This window comes from Ranitomeya imitator, chromosome 6 (assembly GCF_032444005.1).
Source record: "Ranitomeya imitator isolate aRanImi1 chromosome 6, aRanImi1.pri, whole genome shotgun sequence".
Classification (NCBI taxonomy): Eukaryota; Metazoa; Chordata; class Amphibia; order Anura; family Dendrobatidae; genus Ranitomeya; species Ranitomeya imitator.
In genome coordinates this window covers 127,228,250-127,245,873 of record NC_091287.1, presented here as the reverse complement: position 1 = coordinate 127,245,873, position 17,624 = coordinate 127,228,250, and the positions used below count along the sequence as shown (strand labels likewise).

The 17,624-nt window shown below is 43.7% G+C and overlaps 1 protein-coding gene across 1 annotated transcript in view; it reads left to right on the top strand.

Moving 5' to 3' along the window:
• The window catches only part of CPNE4 (copine 4), a 717,826-nt gene that overhangs the window by 624,715 nt on the left and 75,487 nt on the right, over positions 1-17,624 (top strand). Inside the window, exon 11 of the mRNA XM_069730083.1 lies at positions 3,515-3,648. Coding sequence (XP_069586184.1) covers positions 3,515-3,648 — 134 coding nt within the window. The remainder of the gene's footprint in view (positions 1-3,514; positions 3,649-17,624) is intronic.

Genomic DNA, 17,624 nt, shown 5'->3' with positions numbered 1-17,624 from the left:
CTATTTTAATTTTTTTAAAAAGGACCCCACTTTGGGGAATTGAGCATGACATTACATTGAGCCTACGTCTTCATTCCGTCTCCTGCAATGTGTCCTTTAACTGCCACTAGATCACCAGGGTGACCGTGCTCTGTATGGTGCATTTTGGGCAAGGGGCTGTGATTGCACTATTTTAATTTGTAAAAAAAGGACCCCACATTGGGGAATTGGGCATGACATTACATTGGGCCTACTCCTTCATTCTGTCTCCTGCAATGTGTCCTTTAACTGCCACTAGATCATTAGGGTGAACGTGCTCTGTACGGTGCATTTTGGTCAAGGGGGCTGTGATTGCACGCTTTTATTTTGTTAAAAAAGGAACCCACATTGGGGAATTGGGCATGAATTGGGATTGTTAAATGTTACAATGACATTTCCCAGTGAATGCATTTGTAGTGGTTGAAAGCAATGTTAAAGTTGAAAAATGCTTCAAAAACGCTGCGTCTGAACTTAGCCTAAGTGGGGGAGGAAATTTTCATTCTGGAGTTAACCTGCAAAGGATGTAGCTTAACATATTTCCCAGCAAAATCCATCTTGTTTTCGTTTTAGTGTGTTTTTGGTGGCCCCGGGAAAAATGGCATGAATCTCGAAAAAAAAGTTTACAGCTGTGAACTAGGAGTCAGGAATGCTTCCAGGGGCGATCTCCATGATGTTCCTGTGTCATTTGAGTAGTGTTTCCATCATTTTCAGTTTTTAGACCTTAAAAGGACGCCAGGGGGGAATCACGGTAAAAATACTCGGGTCTCCCATAGACTTACATTGGGCTCGTTGTTCTGGCTGAGTACCCGAGTATTCCAATCTGCTCGACCCGAACAACGAGCACCCGAGCATTTTAGTGCTCGCTCATCACTACTAATAATCATTACAATAGCGCTAACTAAAGAACACTGAAAGTACGAGCCATATTGTTCAAAGGGAATCTGTCATAAGGATTTCTCCCCCAAACTATTTACAGTATATGCACATGTATCTCTTTCCAGGACTTGTCCAGCAATACCTTTACATTCCTCCATTACTGAGAAATCAGTATTTTAATAGATATGCTAATGAGGCAGAAGTGCTGTTTGTAGATCAGAAGTCTCTGTCACTTCAGCTCTATTCCCTGCCCAGTGCTGCCGCCTCCTGCTTGACTGACAGCCTCTATGTTGTATGACTTCTGGCAATGGAGTCATCAGTGAAGCAGGATGTGACGGTGTTGGGCAGGGAGTAGAGCTGGAATGACTAAGGCTTCAGATTTACAATAGCACTGTGGGCTCATTTTCATATCAATTCAAATGCTGATTTGTCATTAACGGAGGAACGGACTGGTCATATAAAGGTATGCTGCAATTGTCTTTGAAAGAGCTACATGCCCATATAAATAGCTTGAGGAATTAAATCCTGCTGACAGATTCCCTTTAAGTAATAGATCTTACATTAAAATAAATGTTATTATATTTACCAGTGTCAACCATCATCAGTTGTACCTATCATCATCTAACTGTTCCATACAAGATTCTGTTTGCTTCATTTCTGATCCTGTGTATGATACAGGACAGCAATTCCTGTATAAGTAAATGACACAGAGCAATATATAATGGCTAACTAGTAGTTTCAATAGCTTAGCCAGCGTCCTTCTCTGTTTATGCATTGACTGTGACAAAGAAGAGGGCTTGGTAACACACTACTCAAGGTTATGGGCTTAAAGGATACCTGTCATGTGAAAACCTTTATTAACCTGTGGTTAATCTCCAGGTTAATAGCGTTCTGAACCCGCCCGACGCTCGCACTTTGAGCCCTGCTGTTGGAAGGATATAAACTTTATTCTTCCTGGCAGCATTTTGGTTTCAGTCACGGGAAGGTACCAGCATGAGTACAGTCAGTGCTCTGTGTATAGAGAGTGGAGGCTGTAACCGCGCCCCCGGCAGCACTGACTGACAGCCTGTCCTAATACTGAGTGAGCTTTCAGTCAGAGTTGGGACTGTGGAATAGCCGCCGCTCTCTATACACAGAGGGCTGACTGAACCCACGCCGATGCTGCACCCATGACTTAAACTCAAACACTGCTGGGAGAAATAAAGTTCATTTTCTCCAGGCAGCGGGGCTCAAAGTGTGGGCATGAGGCGGTTTGGAAAGCTACTTACCTGCAGAATAACTGATATCAGCATTTTAATAGAATCATAGAATGTGAGAGTTGGAAAGCACCCCCATGGTCATCTTGTTCCCCCCCCCCCCCCCCCGCTTAATGTAGGATTCACTAAGCAATCATAATAGTGTTTTTTCATGTGACGTCAATGACACATCTTAACATCTCAAGTGGAAGGTCCTGTTTTGTGTTGAGCAAAAGTGGCAAGGACCTGGTGTTAAGCAACTGACATAGGATTGATGCACAAATACATAATTCCTATAACTATTTGTTTGTATGTTCTCTCCGTGTTTGCGTGGGTTTCCTCCGGGCACTCCGGTTTCCTCCCACATTCCAAAGACATACTGATAGGAATTCTAGATTGTGAGCCCAATCGGGGACAGTGATGATAATGTGTGCAAAACTGTAAAGCGCTGCGGAATATGTTAGCGCTATATAAAAATAAAGATTATTATTATTATTATAACTAGAACTTAACGCATAGTTTCTCAACTATGGGAATAGATAGGGCACATCGGAGACATTTACATTAAGGATAGGCTTTGTACTGATTAGGCCTCTTTCACACTTCAGTCTTTTGGCGTCAGTCACTACCGACATAGTGACGGATTGACGGATCCGTCACAATTGTTGCGAAAACGGTTCTAACGGTTCCGTTTTTTTGACGGATCCGTTACTTGGGGGTTGTCTGGGAGAAGTATCTACTTTTTGGAGCATGCGCAATTGAAAAAACGGATTGGGGCGACGGATCCGCAGAAAAAACGGTTGCGGCGGATCCGTCGCCCATAGGCGCCCATTCTATGGAATGGCGGACGCGACGGATCCGTCGCGATCCGCCATTTCGGCGTTGACAAAAAACGTTCCAATGTCCGTCTATTTTCAGAAAACGTCCGCCAAATTTCGACGGATCCGTCGCATGGCGGATGGAACGGACGACCATCCGTCACAATCCGTCACTAATGCAAATCTATGGGAAAATAACGGATCCGTCAAAAAAAATTACGGATCCGTTATTTGAGGAAAATGGCGGTTTTAGACTGACGCCAAATAACTGAAGTGTGAAAGAGGCCTTAGATGAAGAGCAGAGATGTTCTAGAAATCAAGACGTTCCTGATATTCTTGCATTTAACTAAAACTATAAGTTGTTGTAGTTAATGATAGGTAAAATTATTTTTGTATAATTAGTTAATAGAATTGTGCAAGACTTTATCCTATATAGTACATGTACATAATTTACAAATTACTTATGTTTAAATACATTTTGAAGCTCTTAACATAAAATACAGGAAGAAGGTTTGCTAGCCCTGTAATATACAGTAATAAATGTTGATGCATTTTGTTTATTTCTAGGTAGCAATTGATTTCACAGCATCGAACGGTGACCCAAGGAACAGTTGCTCCCTGCACTATATTCATCCTTACCAGCCCAATGAGTATCTCAAAGCACTGGTGGCTGTTGGGGAGATTTGCCAAGACTATGACAGGTAACATGATTTGTTGCACTGGCCTTCTCAGGGGATCCTATTATATCTCTCTCTGTAATTGTTTACAATGTCCTAATAACTGGCTTGTCTGTAGCGTTATAATTATTTTCAAGAATCTTGATGCAAGAAGATGTTTATCCACCGCAACGACTCTACAGGTATTCCCCAAAGTCTGGCTTAAGGTTCCTTTTATATTAAATAATAAGCAGGCTCCATAGCCGAGTATCTCAGTCTGTGAAGGTAACACAATCCACTTTGTAATAAGATGAGCGCTTGCTAGTCGACCTTGCTACAATATACAAGCCGAAACAGTCTGGTTTTTGATTATTTTCAATCAATCATTACAGAATGACGCCTAATAATGTCTAGCACAATGTAGATAAGACATGAATATTTATTTGATAAAGTTGTAAATTTGCAATTCTACAGTGCCAAATACTATTGACCTGCAGTTTGGAGAGTGACTTAGCAAAATAAATCATTAAGTGCCTTACACTAGATGACAATACAAATATATCAGGAATAGGATACTCTATGGCAGCGTTCCTTCCATTAACTACTGGCCTCTCTCAGGATTATTGACTGTTGTGAAAATGTTTGAATATGCAGGTTAGATTAGCTTTCTCATATATTTCTTGAAAATTCAGATTTAACAATCATTTAGAATCCAATAATAAAAATTAGAAACAATATCCTATATTCTATAGTAGTCTACTGTAGAAGTGCAGGTTCCTTCTTGTGATCTAGGCTGTATTAGAGGGGGGGTGAAATGTAGGTAGGTATGGTAAGTAGTGATGAGTGACCACCTTTTTCAGTTGGTCCTGCCATACTGTTTCCTTATGCAATGAATGCAAGGGCCACCTTGACCCAAATTTGCACGCACCCCAATCCCCCCTTGGAAGAATAATGGAGGAGGGCCTCATAAAAAAACTGTCCCATTACAAAGGAGCGGGTCTCCTAGACTTGTAATGCCCATATACTAAATGTATGGGCTGACAAAAATTTTCTCCTGGGGGGTACACATCAACATACTGTGTAAATATTTGTATTAGGGGAATCATAAACACCCTTGCAAAAAACTAGAGTGGCTGTAGCAGCATGGAACACGTTAACCCTGGTGATCTAGTGGCGGTGGATGATGAGACTTTGAGGAAGGCCTCATTAAAAAAATAGGCCCAATTTAAAGGAGCTGGTCTCCTAGACTTGGATGCCCATACACTAAGTGTATGGCCTAACAAACATTTCCCCATGGGGGGTACATTTTTTACAAAATTTTTATGAGGATCATAGACACCCTTGCCAAAAAATTGACTGGCTGTAGCTGTTAGGAGTCGAGTTTCCTCTGCTGCACAGGGGGAATCTCGATCCGTCTCCGCTGCGGTCTCCCATTCTCCTCCAGCCGCAGTGGAGCCTGCTCAGCAGGGACGTCGATCCCAGCGTCTCGCTCAGTCTGACTCTGTGAGAAGAGTTACTGCTGCTTCTCCAGCTTCTGCCTGTAAAGCCTATACTGGTCAGCAGCGAGTGGACTTCTCTGGGACTAAGTCCTTGTCTGCGCACACTGAGCATGCCCAGGGCAAGATCTCCCGTTGGAGATCGAGGGTCATGTGCTCAGACTCTGCAGCGCATTCTATTGGTCCTCTTGGCAGGTCTTGGAAGGGCAAAGTTTCTGTGGCCGCTTCCTGTCCTGCAACTATATAAACTGCGCATGACCGCACGGCCATGCGCTAGTGTAGAATTTAATACGTGTGTTTGTTGTGAGTGCAAGTCGTTCTTTAAATACCCCTACCCTATTGTATGATTGTTCGCGTATGGAGTATGGCTGCTATCTAGCGCCCGACTTATCACTCAACGTGTCACACACGTGTCAGCGTCTACTGCTGTGACCGCCAGTGCGGTGCCACGCGCCAGTGTGCGCTTCCTGACCCTCGTCTGGGTGCTTAGTGGTGCCTGCCAGCACGGCACAGTTCGCACTTCGGTGTCTTAATTATATAATTCCTTTCACACCCAGTAGCGGTGTAGTGCCAGCAAGGGTCTAATCGGACTACAATCCCTGTTGGGGTTTAGTTCGCTGACCACTTGCTCGCGCTCTATGTGCGGTACCGCGGTCCTGTGACGCAACAGGATCGCTTTCTTCACGCTGGGTGAGGTTTAACCCACGCGTGTATACTTTTGAATACTGCCATATTGTCTGTCATTTCCTAGCAGCAGGTTTCACCTGCACGGTGGACCCCGGACTGCGAACGCATCTATATCATCTCTCTTGGTGCGTTCCACCAGTCCTAACAGTAGCAGCATAGAACATGTTTACCCTGGTGTTCTAGTGGTGGTGGTGGTGGATAATGATGATGAGAACAAGGAGGAGAAGTTCACCAAATAGCCAAAATCAGGAAGCGTTTACCCATGTGTGGGTGTGAAGAGGTGCATTGGAATACACCTCCCAAAAAGACACTGTATTGGGGGTTATGTTTCACTGTCATTTGGTTGTGTAGAGAAGTCTGGCCCAATTTGGCCCTTGTTCATTTTTATAATAGTCAGCCTGTCTGCATTTTCTGGTGACAGGCAGATGCACTTATCTGTGATAATTCCACCAGCGGCACTAGAAACCCGCTATGACAAAACACTAGCGGCAGGGCAGGCCAGGACCCCAAGGTGTAGAGAGACAGTTCATGCCACGTGTCCAGCTTGGATAGCCAATAATTACAAGGCACAGAGAAATCACAGAGGATGTTGGTACGGTGAGCAAGCTACTCCCTCAGCAACTTAGAAAACATTACATCCCTTGTGACATTACCCCACTCCTCAGGACCAGGGCGATGGGAGGGTCTGAGAAAACTGTCCCAGAACTTTGCCAGTGTTCCCCTGCCTTTGCTGGACTGGAGTTGTCTCTCTTGCCTGTACTTTTTGGTTGTCCAATGAACTGTTACATCTGCCGCCAGCGTTTTGAGATGGGAATTTTTTTTTACTAATTCTGCAAGAATGGCCCTCTGGTAATGTATCATTTTAGTACACCTGTCTGCCTCTGGAAGAAGAGATTTAAAGTTCTCCTTGTAGCGTGAGTCTAATAGTGTCACTACCCTGTAATGACTGTCACCCAAAATTTTTACAATACGAGGGTCACTGGAAAGGCAATGCAACATAAAGTCTGCCATGCGTGCCAGACTGGTAACAGGCAAGCCTTGCATGCCTCACCACCAGGATGATTGACCAAGGTGTCCTCCTCCTCCTCTTCCTCCCTGTCCTAAGGCCATCCACGCTGAACAGATTGTATGACAGTTGTGCTTGTAATACAGTCTACAGCTCATGAAAGTAGCTTCTGTTCTTCCTCCTCCTCTTCCTCATTGTCAAACAATCCACTCTGGATGACAGGAGGCTGGGCTGTGTGTAAACACCCTGTATGGTTCCTTGCTCCGCCTGCATTGCATCCTCTTTCATTGTGAGCAGAGAGCTTTTCAGAATGCAGAGAAGCGGGATGGTGATGCTAATTATGGCATCATCGCCGCTCACCATCTTGGTGGACTCCTCAAAGTTTTGGAGGATGTTACATATGTTTGACATCCATGTCCACTCCTGATGTCTTATGTGTGGAGTCTGACCTGAATAACGATGGCCTCGTTGATGCTGGCATTCAACAACTGCCTTCTTCTGCTCACAAATCCTTTCCAACATCTGCAGTGTAAAGTACCAATGCATGGGGACATCACACACCAGTCGGTGAGCCGGAAGCTGCAATCACTGCTGAAGCACGGCAAGGGTGGCTGAAGCTGTAGCTGACTTTCTAAAATTGGCACGCAGGTGGCGTACTTTCACAAACAGATCCAGCAGCTCCGGTTATCTTTTTAGAAACCGTTGAACAACGAGGTTAAGCACATGGGCCAGGCATGGTACATGTGTCACCTAGCCTCAGAGCCGCCACCAGGTTCCTGCCATTGTCACACACAACCATGCCTGGCAGGAAATTTAGTGGTGTCAGTAATAGATCTGCCTGCTCTTTCAGAGCTGTCCACAACTCTTCAGCATTGTGTTGTTTTGTCACCTAAGCAGATTAGCTTCAGCACAGTTGTTGCCGCTTGGATTTGGCAGTGCTGCAGTGCTTCCAGCTTGGGACTGATGTGCTCATTTCAGAGATGGAGGCTGAAGAGGAGGAGGAGGAGGTGCAGGAGCTATAGACTGTGGGGGCAACCCTGATTGACGTAGGGCCCGCAATCCTTGGCGTCAGGAGGACATGTTTCCTCCCAAGATCTGACTGGGTCCTGGCTTCCACTAGGTTAACTTAGTGTGCCGTCAGCGAGATGTACCATCTCTGGCCACAAGCACTTGTCCATGTGTCTGTGGTTAGGTGTACTTTCCCAGTAACTGCATTGTTAAGGGCACGGGTAATGTTGTGGGACACGTGCTTGTGTAATGCCAGTATGGCACTCCAGGAGAAATAGTGGAGGCTAGGGACCGAGTACCTTGGGATGGCCGCCGCCATCAGGCTGCAGAAAGATTGTCTCCACGAGCATAAAAGGCAACATTTCCAGCACAAGCAGATGAGAAATGTGTGAATTTAGTACTGTAGCCTGTGGGGTGTTGGCTGTGTATTTCCACTTGGGTTCCACTGACTGGGGGTATGAACAAGTGAAGGCTGTGCTGGGACAAGGGTGTGGACGTGCTTGATGATGGTGCTATTTGAGTCTGGGCAATGGCAGGTGCAGGGCAGGAGACCTCTTCGCATGCACCGTGGTCAGGGGATTGGCTTGCATGCAAAACAGTGGAAGAAGCAGTGGTGTCACCCGCAGATGCTGTTCCTGGAGCCTGGGGTTGCGCCCACAAAGTCAGGTGCTTTGCTGCCATGTGCCTGATCATGCTGGTGGTGGTAGTTTTGCTACCCTTGAGGATGCTAGTATGACAGGTTTCGTAAATGGCTTGTTTGGGGTTATTGGCAGAGTCTTTAAGAAATAACCAGACTCGGGAAGACATAACAGTTGGACTGGCAACTTCCGTCATGTTGGTGTTACTGGCAACGGTTGCCCGCCTTCTGTCTGCAGCCACCACACTGCTTCCTCCTGCCTGAGGGGGGCTACACCTCCCTCCCCCTGTGTGCTGCTGTCCATGCTCTGCATGTCCTCCTGTCAGGTTGGGTCAGTTACTATATCATCCACCACCTCATCTTCCACTTCTTCACCCTGGTCCTCCTCCTTACTTTCTGGCAATTGTTTCTCATCATCGTCCACCTCTTGCGACCGTGGCTGCTTGCATATGTGGCCATCACTACATGGAATCTCATCTTGCCCCACTTCAAGTGGACTGGGCAAGAGGGCCGAATCTATAAAAGGAAAAGTGAACAGCTCTTTGGAGTGTCCGAGTGTGGGATCAGTTGTCTCTGGGCACTCTGCAAAGTGGGAGGAAGGAGGATCAGAGAGAGTAATATACGGTCCAGATTCACGGCTACTCAGACTTGACCATGTGGAAGACAGGGTGCTGGTGGCCAAGTAACTGGAAGTGTTATCTGCTATCCAACCAACAACCTTTTCACACTGCTCTGGCTTCAATAGTGCTCTCTTGCTGCTGTCCCCTAGGACTTCGGACTCTGAGGTCTAGCGAGAAGATGTGGGTGTTTTTTGTGGCCCAATTTCAGTTTGCCCATGGCCTCAGCCTCTACATGCACCATCACCATCACTTCCACTTCCCAGTCCCTTGCCACGTGCCTTGCCCATTGTAAATTGATTAAAATATTTTACACGTTCACTACAAATGGCTGAATTGGGAGCGAACTTGTATGTGATACGTGTGAGGGAAAACCACACTTTAAACAATCTGGACTGTAATTAAAAATGTTTTTTTGGTTATCAAATTGGTGTCAATAAGTAGGGTAACAGACAGCAAAAACACTAGAATATGTAGGCCTAAAATGGCCAAATTTTTAGCACAGATAGATGAGGCCTGTCACAGCGATACCACACTGCTAAATATGTGGCCTGTATTTTTTATTTTTTTAAATGCAAAATAGTGCTGTATATAATTAGAGTAACAGACAGGAAAAAAACTGGAATACCGGCCTAAAATGCCCAAACTTGTATCACGCAGATATATGAGGTCTGTCACGGAAATACCACATTGCCAAATATGTGGCCTGCATTTTTTGGGGGTCTGCAAAATAGTGCTGTATATAGCTAGAGTAACAGACAGCAAAAAAAATGGAATTTAGGCCTAAAATGTCCAAATTATTAGCACATGGATGTATGAGGCATGTCACAGGTATACCACACTGTAAAATATGCAGTCTATATGTATTTTTGGGGGGGTTCAGCAAAATGGTGTCAAAACATTGTGTAAGACACTCAAAAAAATTCTACTCTATCGTACCACAAAAAAATGAAAGATTTTTCTGCGCACTCATAAATGATTTTTGTGACCCCTTTAAAATTGCTGGATTTTCACGCTGTGCTAGGAAAATAATCTTACTGTATTGTGCAGTGTCAAAAAGCAAATGGAGAAAAAAAAGGGCTCTGGATTGCTTTGCAATAAAATAATCTCTATTAACCTGGGAAAAAAAATTCCTAGCCAATTATAACTGGGGCTAGGTATATACGGTCAATATATGCTATAGGTAGCAGCAGCAGCAGACAGTAATGGAATTGACCCTCTTGATGTGTGCAATGATATCTATATACACACATACAGTGCCTGCAGGTCTTGCAATGATATGTATAGAGCGACGTACACTCCCACTGCAACCTATATACTCCAGAATTAGTCCTTAGAAGGACTGTTGGTTTAGCTGGATTTGAGTAGTTTAGGATGGTAGACCCCACACTGACTAAGAAATCCCTAAATCTGACCCTATCTCAGCAGCAGCTCTCCCTACACTGTCTGATTCCAAAGCTGAATGCACCTAGCAGGGCGGTGTCCGGTCTCTTATATCCCTGATGATGCTGTGCGGCCAGCCAATCACTGCAAGACCACAACAAAGATGGCTGCGGCGTTACAGTGCCTGGCAGACAATCCCTCCATGTTGATTGGGTCTCTAAAGAACACCAAAAATACAGCGTGGAGACCAGAGTTCCCGCCGAGCAATCCCGGAAAAGGACGGAAATCACTGTACCAATGTGATGCTGGCTATTACCACTTCTCACAGACAAGTCGTGAGGCAGGGGAGTCAAGGAGTCTGGGGTCAAATACCAAGAGTGTATATCAAGGGCAGAGGGGGAAGACAAAAGAGTACAGAGGTCACAGTCAGAAGTCAGCAGTCCAAAACGGTACAGATAGAGACAAGTGGGTAAAGGCAAGGTCCAACGTCAGAAAGCAAAAGATCAGAACAGCAGAACACTAAAGCACAGGGCACAAACTCATCCAAGCAAAGTTACAACTGACAGTGGTCTAACCATTGCCAGCCAGCTAAATAATCTGAAAAGAAGACACCTGGAGGAAGCGAAGTAGGCCCAGGCTGTGATTGGGCTGCTGGGCAATCATAAATTTGCATGGGAGCAGGCTAGCATGCCCCAGGCCCTGAATGGGTGGCTGGACTATCCCTAAAACATAAGGACAGTAAGAGCGCTCCAGTCCCTGATTGGGCCGCTGGGATATTCTATTCACAAAGCTGACAGCTTAGTATGCCCCTGCCATGTATGGGGCAGCTGAGCTGACACTCACTAAATCCCTAGAATACAGTGACCGGTAGATTCATTACAACCATGTTATTAAATTATATGAAATAAAAAAACTAAGTTTTATTGAGGTGTTGGATCAACTTTTTTTTCCAAAGCAATAACGATGTAATGGTTAATTCACCCTCTGGTTTTAAGCGCTTACTATCAGGCTTGCCTATAGATCAAAACTGGTCACTGGTGTTCCTAGTAGGGGGATATTTTGCCAAAAGTTCCATCTACCAAATAGGGAATGTACAAAATGCATTATTAATTTAAAGGGGTTGTCCGGTATAAAGCTACAAGTCTGCAGTCACTCTATGTGACTTCAGACTATTGATTCCTCACATTACATGCATTGCACACTGTGTGAATCCTCTGGTGCTGGTGATATGCATACTCCAGGCCACATTCCATCAAGGTGAGTACAGCCTTGCTCAATGCAAATGTATTGAGCAAGGCTGGAAACAGTCTACTTGGAATGTGACTGGGAGTATGCATATTACTGGCACAAGCACTGGAAAAACCCAAGTTTGCAGTGATATAGAGCTTTCAACATGACAACCCCTTTAAACTCTAACACCAATAGTCATGATATAGAGCTACATGACTTTCACCCAGCTATATTGCAAATTGTCTGTTCACAGAGGAAGGGGACTGGAACTCTAGCGTCACCTTTTGGAAGCAGCAATCCTAAAAGTCATTATCGACTCTTTACCCCTTAGACCCCAACCCAGCTATATTAGACGTTTACATGGAGCATGACTTTTCTTTGGAAATTAAATAAAGGGTATATAGTCACTTGCAAGTTGGCACATAATGTGATGTTTCTATCAACTCATTTCCATTTACATTAGAATTCCATGATATCTAACACAAATAGGTAATGGTAACATGAAACCTGACCTGGTAAAGATTACTGAGAGTTACACAGCTTTGACAGTGCATCCATAGATTGTATAAACCAATAATTTATTTAACACAAAGAACGCAAGGCTGTAATGGCGTATCCATAGATGAGACTCACACGGAGACCAAGCCTTCCAAGTATTGTCAAGTACAATGAGAGGATTAACAGAAAAGCCAGATAAAATGAGACAAAAGACAGAAGAGTGGAGTCCCATCCCAATTATGCGGTCAGGATTCTAGAAAACATACTCATAGATAGTAAGGCACATACTAGATTGTCATTAAGTTTACATTGGGGAATGTAGTTACTTTAAGAGAGCTAAGCCCAGTGTGAACAATAAACATATATATGTACAAAGCATACAGAATGTCAGCAAGATCAGAGCGCTCTGCTGGAGGGATGCAAAATGCAGAAAACAGACTATTTGCACCTGCTGTAGGGAACGTTGCCTGCTACAGCATCTTGAAAGTGTGGTAAAAAAAAAGAAATAACTGAAGATGATGTTGTAAATCCTTTTATTCTACCCTAGGAATCCACCTAATGCTACTTCATATGTGGCCAGCATAGTGAGCACAACAAAGAATACAGTTTTACTCTATATTTCTAGCCAGATACATAGATTCATAGAATGAAACAATATAACACAAGAGTCCTCTTCGCCAAATCTATTATGGACTGTAGAAGGCCAGCAAAATGATAGGAGCTGACAGCCTTTTGATGATATAAGGAAACTACTAATGGAAACAGTATTGTATTGTGCCATTTTATCCAGGACCAATATTTTTTTCATGGGCCTAGGTACTTACCGTTAGGTAGTTGCTAATTACCCACTTATTGTGCCGGTACCAATCTCTTCCAATCACAGACCGCTCTTCCCGGTGATTCTGCAGCTTCCACTGATGTCACATAGACAGAAGTTGCTTTTGTTCTGTGCTGCTCTGTCAATGGGGCACGGCTGCCGATGTCATGCTGATTGGCAGCTGCATAAGTGAGGGCGAGATGGCTGTCAATCAGCACAATGTCACTCCACATCAACAGAGCAGAAGAAGAACAACCGCTCCATTGATATGAAGCAACAGACTCGCCAGGAGCAGTCAGTGATCACTCTGAGCCAGCATTGGCCAGAATTGGCAGGTATACAAAGATCAAAGATTGACCGTCACTTCCACACAGAAAAACAGGTGTGAACAGGTGCAAGCTAAGAGAGACGCTTCCAAAGTTGCACTCTGTAAGGCTATAGTATGCAAACATGGAATATATGAAGTAGGAATTGCATTGCTGCGCTGGAAAAAAAGTAAAAAAGAAGGTACTTAGTGCACAAATTGGCCAATTCATGGGTGTCCAACAGCCATCTACAAGGTGACCTTCTTTGCTGGGAATCTAGCCTAATATGATACCTCTCCTGGGCTCATAGCGCACATTCATATTGGTAAGTAAGAGCGATCTGTGATTAAAGCTGCCATAGGCTGATTGGTGGAGTGCTCGGTCAGAGAGCCTATGTATACAAATATCAAAGACTGACCGTCACTTCTAAACAGAAAAACTGGTGTGAACAGGTGCAAGCTAATAGTCGCTTCCATGTATAACCAACAAATAAGATCTGCACTCTCTAATGCTATAGTATGAAATATATGAGATTGGAATTGCGATGCTGCTCTAGACAAAACTTTAAAATGAAGATACTTAGAACATAAATCGGTGAATTCATGTGTCCAAAAGTGGTTCTCTCTTAGTTTGCAACCGTTCACATCTGTTTTTCTCTTTGGAAGTGATGGTCAGTCATTGACATTTGTATACATAGGCTCTGACTGAGCCCTCCACCCATTAGCTCATGGCAGTTTTAATCACAGCTCGATCCTGTATATATATATATATATATATATATATATATATATATGTTATATATATATATATATATATGTTATATATATATATATATATGTTAATCTGTAACTACTAAAGAGTAAATACACACAAAGCCCATTTTGACAGATTTTGACATTTATACATATGTTCCACTTTTGGTGGTACTAATAATATGGAACAACATGCTCAAGCAAATCCAATTCTTCACAAACCTGATTGCACAGATTCTTACAGACAATATTCCCTATTTTATGTTTCTCATTTTCCGTTATCCCTCGTAGTTTGGCCTTATGCCACGGGATCATATTACCAAACCAGTGCTGGAGCTATTGATTAAGCACAATGACTTCCTCTTGTTTGGCGGTGTATCAAGGTCAACGTGTAATATCCTCACTTTCCGTCATATTTGGCTCATATTCTGTGTCAACCTATAAACCTTGATCTTGGACTTCAAAGGTTCTGTCATTGAGCGGCTTGATGAAAGCGCCTGGCAGTAACACTCGGGACAAAAGCAGAATTATTCAATTCATTTGCTGAAATAATAATATCAGATTCCATACAGAGCTGACAAGACCACATAATAAGGGCTGATTGACAGCCTTTCCACCGTAGAAAGCAGGGATTGTGATCTGCCTAGGTAGCGAGCCCCCCGCAGACATCACACCTGCTTAGCCGAACACTGCGGTAAATCAGAGATGACATGTGGTATGGAGAGGCATCGGCTGCTGGAGAATTTTCGGAAGTAGAGATGTCAATCAGAATATTCCGTCAAGCTGTTATAAGACAGCTCGCATCTCTTCTGATGAATCTGTTATTTTATTCATTTACCTAAAAATAAAAAAGTAAAAAAATGTGCTGTAACATTTATATTACAATGTGCGACTTAATCTAAGCTAAGAAGCTAAAGTAATGATTACCCAGGACGCAAATCAATGCTGATCAGTGTGAAAACAAGACGTGTCATAGAAGAGGAAGCATGCAATTTACACCGAAAATGGATCCCTATCTGCACCAAAGATTTCAGTTAATCCAGTTTAATACCTGTCAAACACTGCTGTGATGTAATTTGTGTACCTGCCATCCTTTCTGTACAGGGAACAAAGGCAACAACAAAGAGATATTTTGTTTTAGATCTATTGATACAAGTTGTAACATTTACAATAAAGGGTTTTTCCCATCTAGTAAAGCGCTGGGGTATTCCTATAGTGAATGGAGCCGATGTGTATTCACTGTTTCAGCTAAAGTCATCTCCTAGCTGTAAAAGAAATAACTCCCCAATCGCTGTGGGTCTGACTGCTGGGACCCCTTTATTCCTGGGTACCGGGACTCTAAAGAACTCTGTGTTAATGGAGCAATGGTCAATCATGCGCATTGCTGCTCCACTGATTCTTAGGCTACGTTCACATTAGCGTTTTGCGGGGCTGCGTCGGGCGCAGCCGCGGCGACGCATGCGTCATGCGCCCCTATATTTAACATGGGGGCGCACGGACATGCGTTGTCTTGCGTTTTGTGACGCATGCGTCTTTTTTGGCGCAAGCGTCAGGGGGCAGAGGACGCAGCAAGTTTCATTTTTTTGCGTCCAAAATCATGCTAAAAAAGGACACATGCGCCACAAAATGATGCGTTTTAAATGCGTTCTTGTTTGCATTGAGCGTTGCGTCGCCGACGCAGCACCGCACAACACAAATGTGAACGTAGCCTTAGCGAAACCACAGGAGATGTCGATCACTGTGTTGGTTGGTCTTCGCCACTCCCATAAAAATGAATGGAGTGACAGAGTGCATGATCGACCACCGCTCCATTCAACTGGGGCTTGAGACACCGTTAAAGGGAATCTGTCAGCAGGTTTCTGATACCTCATCTGCAAGGATGCCAACTTGATTTTTCATTCTTTCTGGATAGTGTATGAAAAAATCACGGACGGACAATATTTTTTTACAGACACATTGCAAATCAATGATAAATCATTATGATTATAAATGGCACATGTCTACAGCTCATTATTCTGCTATGAGACATTCCTAATAGGAATATACTCACCCTCGGACGCGCCCTGCTTCTTTCCTGCAGCCTTCCTTCCTAAGAATCAGCGCTCGAAGGACCTTGCGGTGACGTCGCGGCTTGTGATTGGTCGCGTGAGCGGTCACATGGGTGGTCGCGCGACCAATCACAAGCCGCGACGTCATCTAAGGCCCTTCACGCGCTGATTCGAAGGAAGAAAGGCTGCCGGTTAGTACCAGGGCGCGTCCGAGGGTGAGTATAGCAATATTTTTTATTTTAATTCTTTATTTTACACTTAAATATGGATCCCAGGGCCTGAAGGAGAGTTTCCGCTCCTTCAGACCCTGGGAACCATTGGAAACCCAATGCACTGCATTGGGTTTCGAGTTTCGGACGACCCCGACTTTTTTATAGGATCGGCCGATTTCACTCGACCCGACTTTTGAAAAAGTCGGGTTTCGTGAAACCCGACCCGATCCTATAAAAGTAAAAGTCGCTCAACCCTAGCGATGACGGGGAGAATAAAGTTCATTTTCTCCCCACAGCGTTCGGCTAAGTGCGGGCGCTGGGCAGGTTATTATCTGCAGGTTAACATGGTTTTTCTGGTGACAGGTTGCCTTTAAATGTACAGTATTTAGGTAGAGAGCCATAACTGAATTGTGATGGAGTGTATTGTGGGAATTGTTTATGACCAACAACTGTACAGTGATCATTAGTAACCCAGTGGGTGAGAGAACATTAATGCTTGAGCATTGCTGACAGTTGCATACAGATTTTAAACACTCATTAACGTGATCTCCATAAGGATGGTAATTCCCTTTAAGTGGGTTATGCTACTAATTGCTGTACTTTGTAATGAAGGCTTCATTCGTGTAAGCATGCTTTTATACATTCTAGCACACACCTATAAATAAAACACATGGGTACATTTATCAATTCCAACAAATTACCATTATCTAGGTCATTTCTATTCCTTTTTGAAGAGGATATATGTCCTGCTAACTTAGTAAGCTTATTGCATAAAAGTAATATAGTCAGCAAGTTATAATCCCTGTGGACTAGCTTGTCAGCTTTTTAAAAAACCCAAATCAATGTTGCACTGATCATTATGTTAAATGACTTTGTTTTAACCATTTGCATTAAATGAGCTTATATATGTGACCACATAATTGGCAGATATCACTTGGAATTGGTCTTCTAAAAGATTTTAAGAAAAAATTATTATGATATATGCCCCTGGGAGAACAATATAACTTTTATATTTATTTAATGGACTCTGTAAGCACAAAAGGACTGTTCAAACTACATACACTCAGTGTATCATTGGTATGAGCAAACGGTTAAATGTACCCTCCCACTTACGTATTTTTACTTATCTCCTCCACCCTCTTCATTGACTGATAGCTCTGGCTTTACAGGAATCAGAAGAGGGTAGAGTAGAGATGGAAGGAAAACAAATAGGGGAAGTTGCACTAAGTTTTTTGCCCATATTAAGAGTCCACTACTTTGACAACTCTTCTAAATCCATATGCCCCCCCCCCCAAGTAAAAAAAGAACACTTATACTCACTTGCA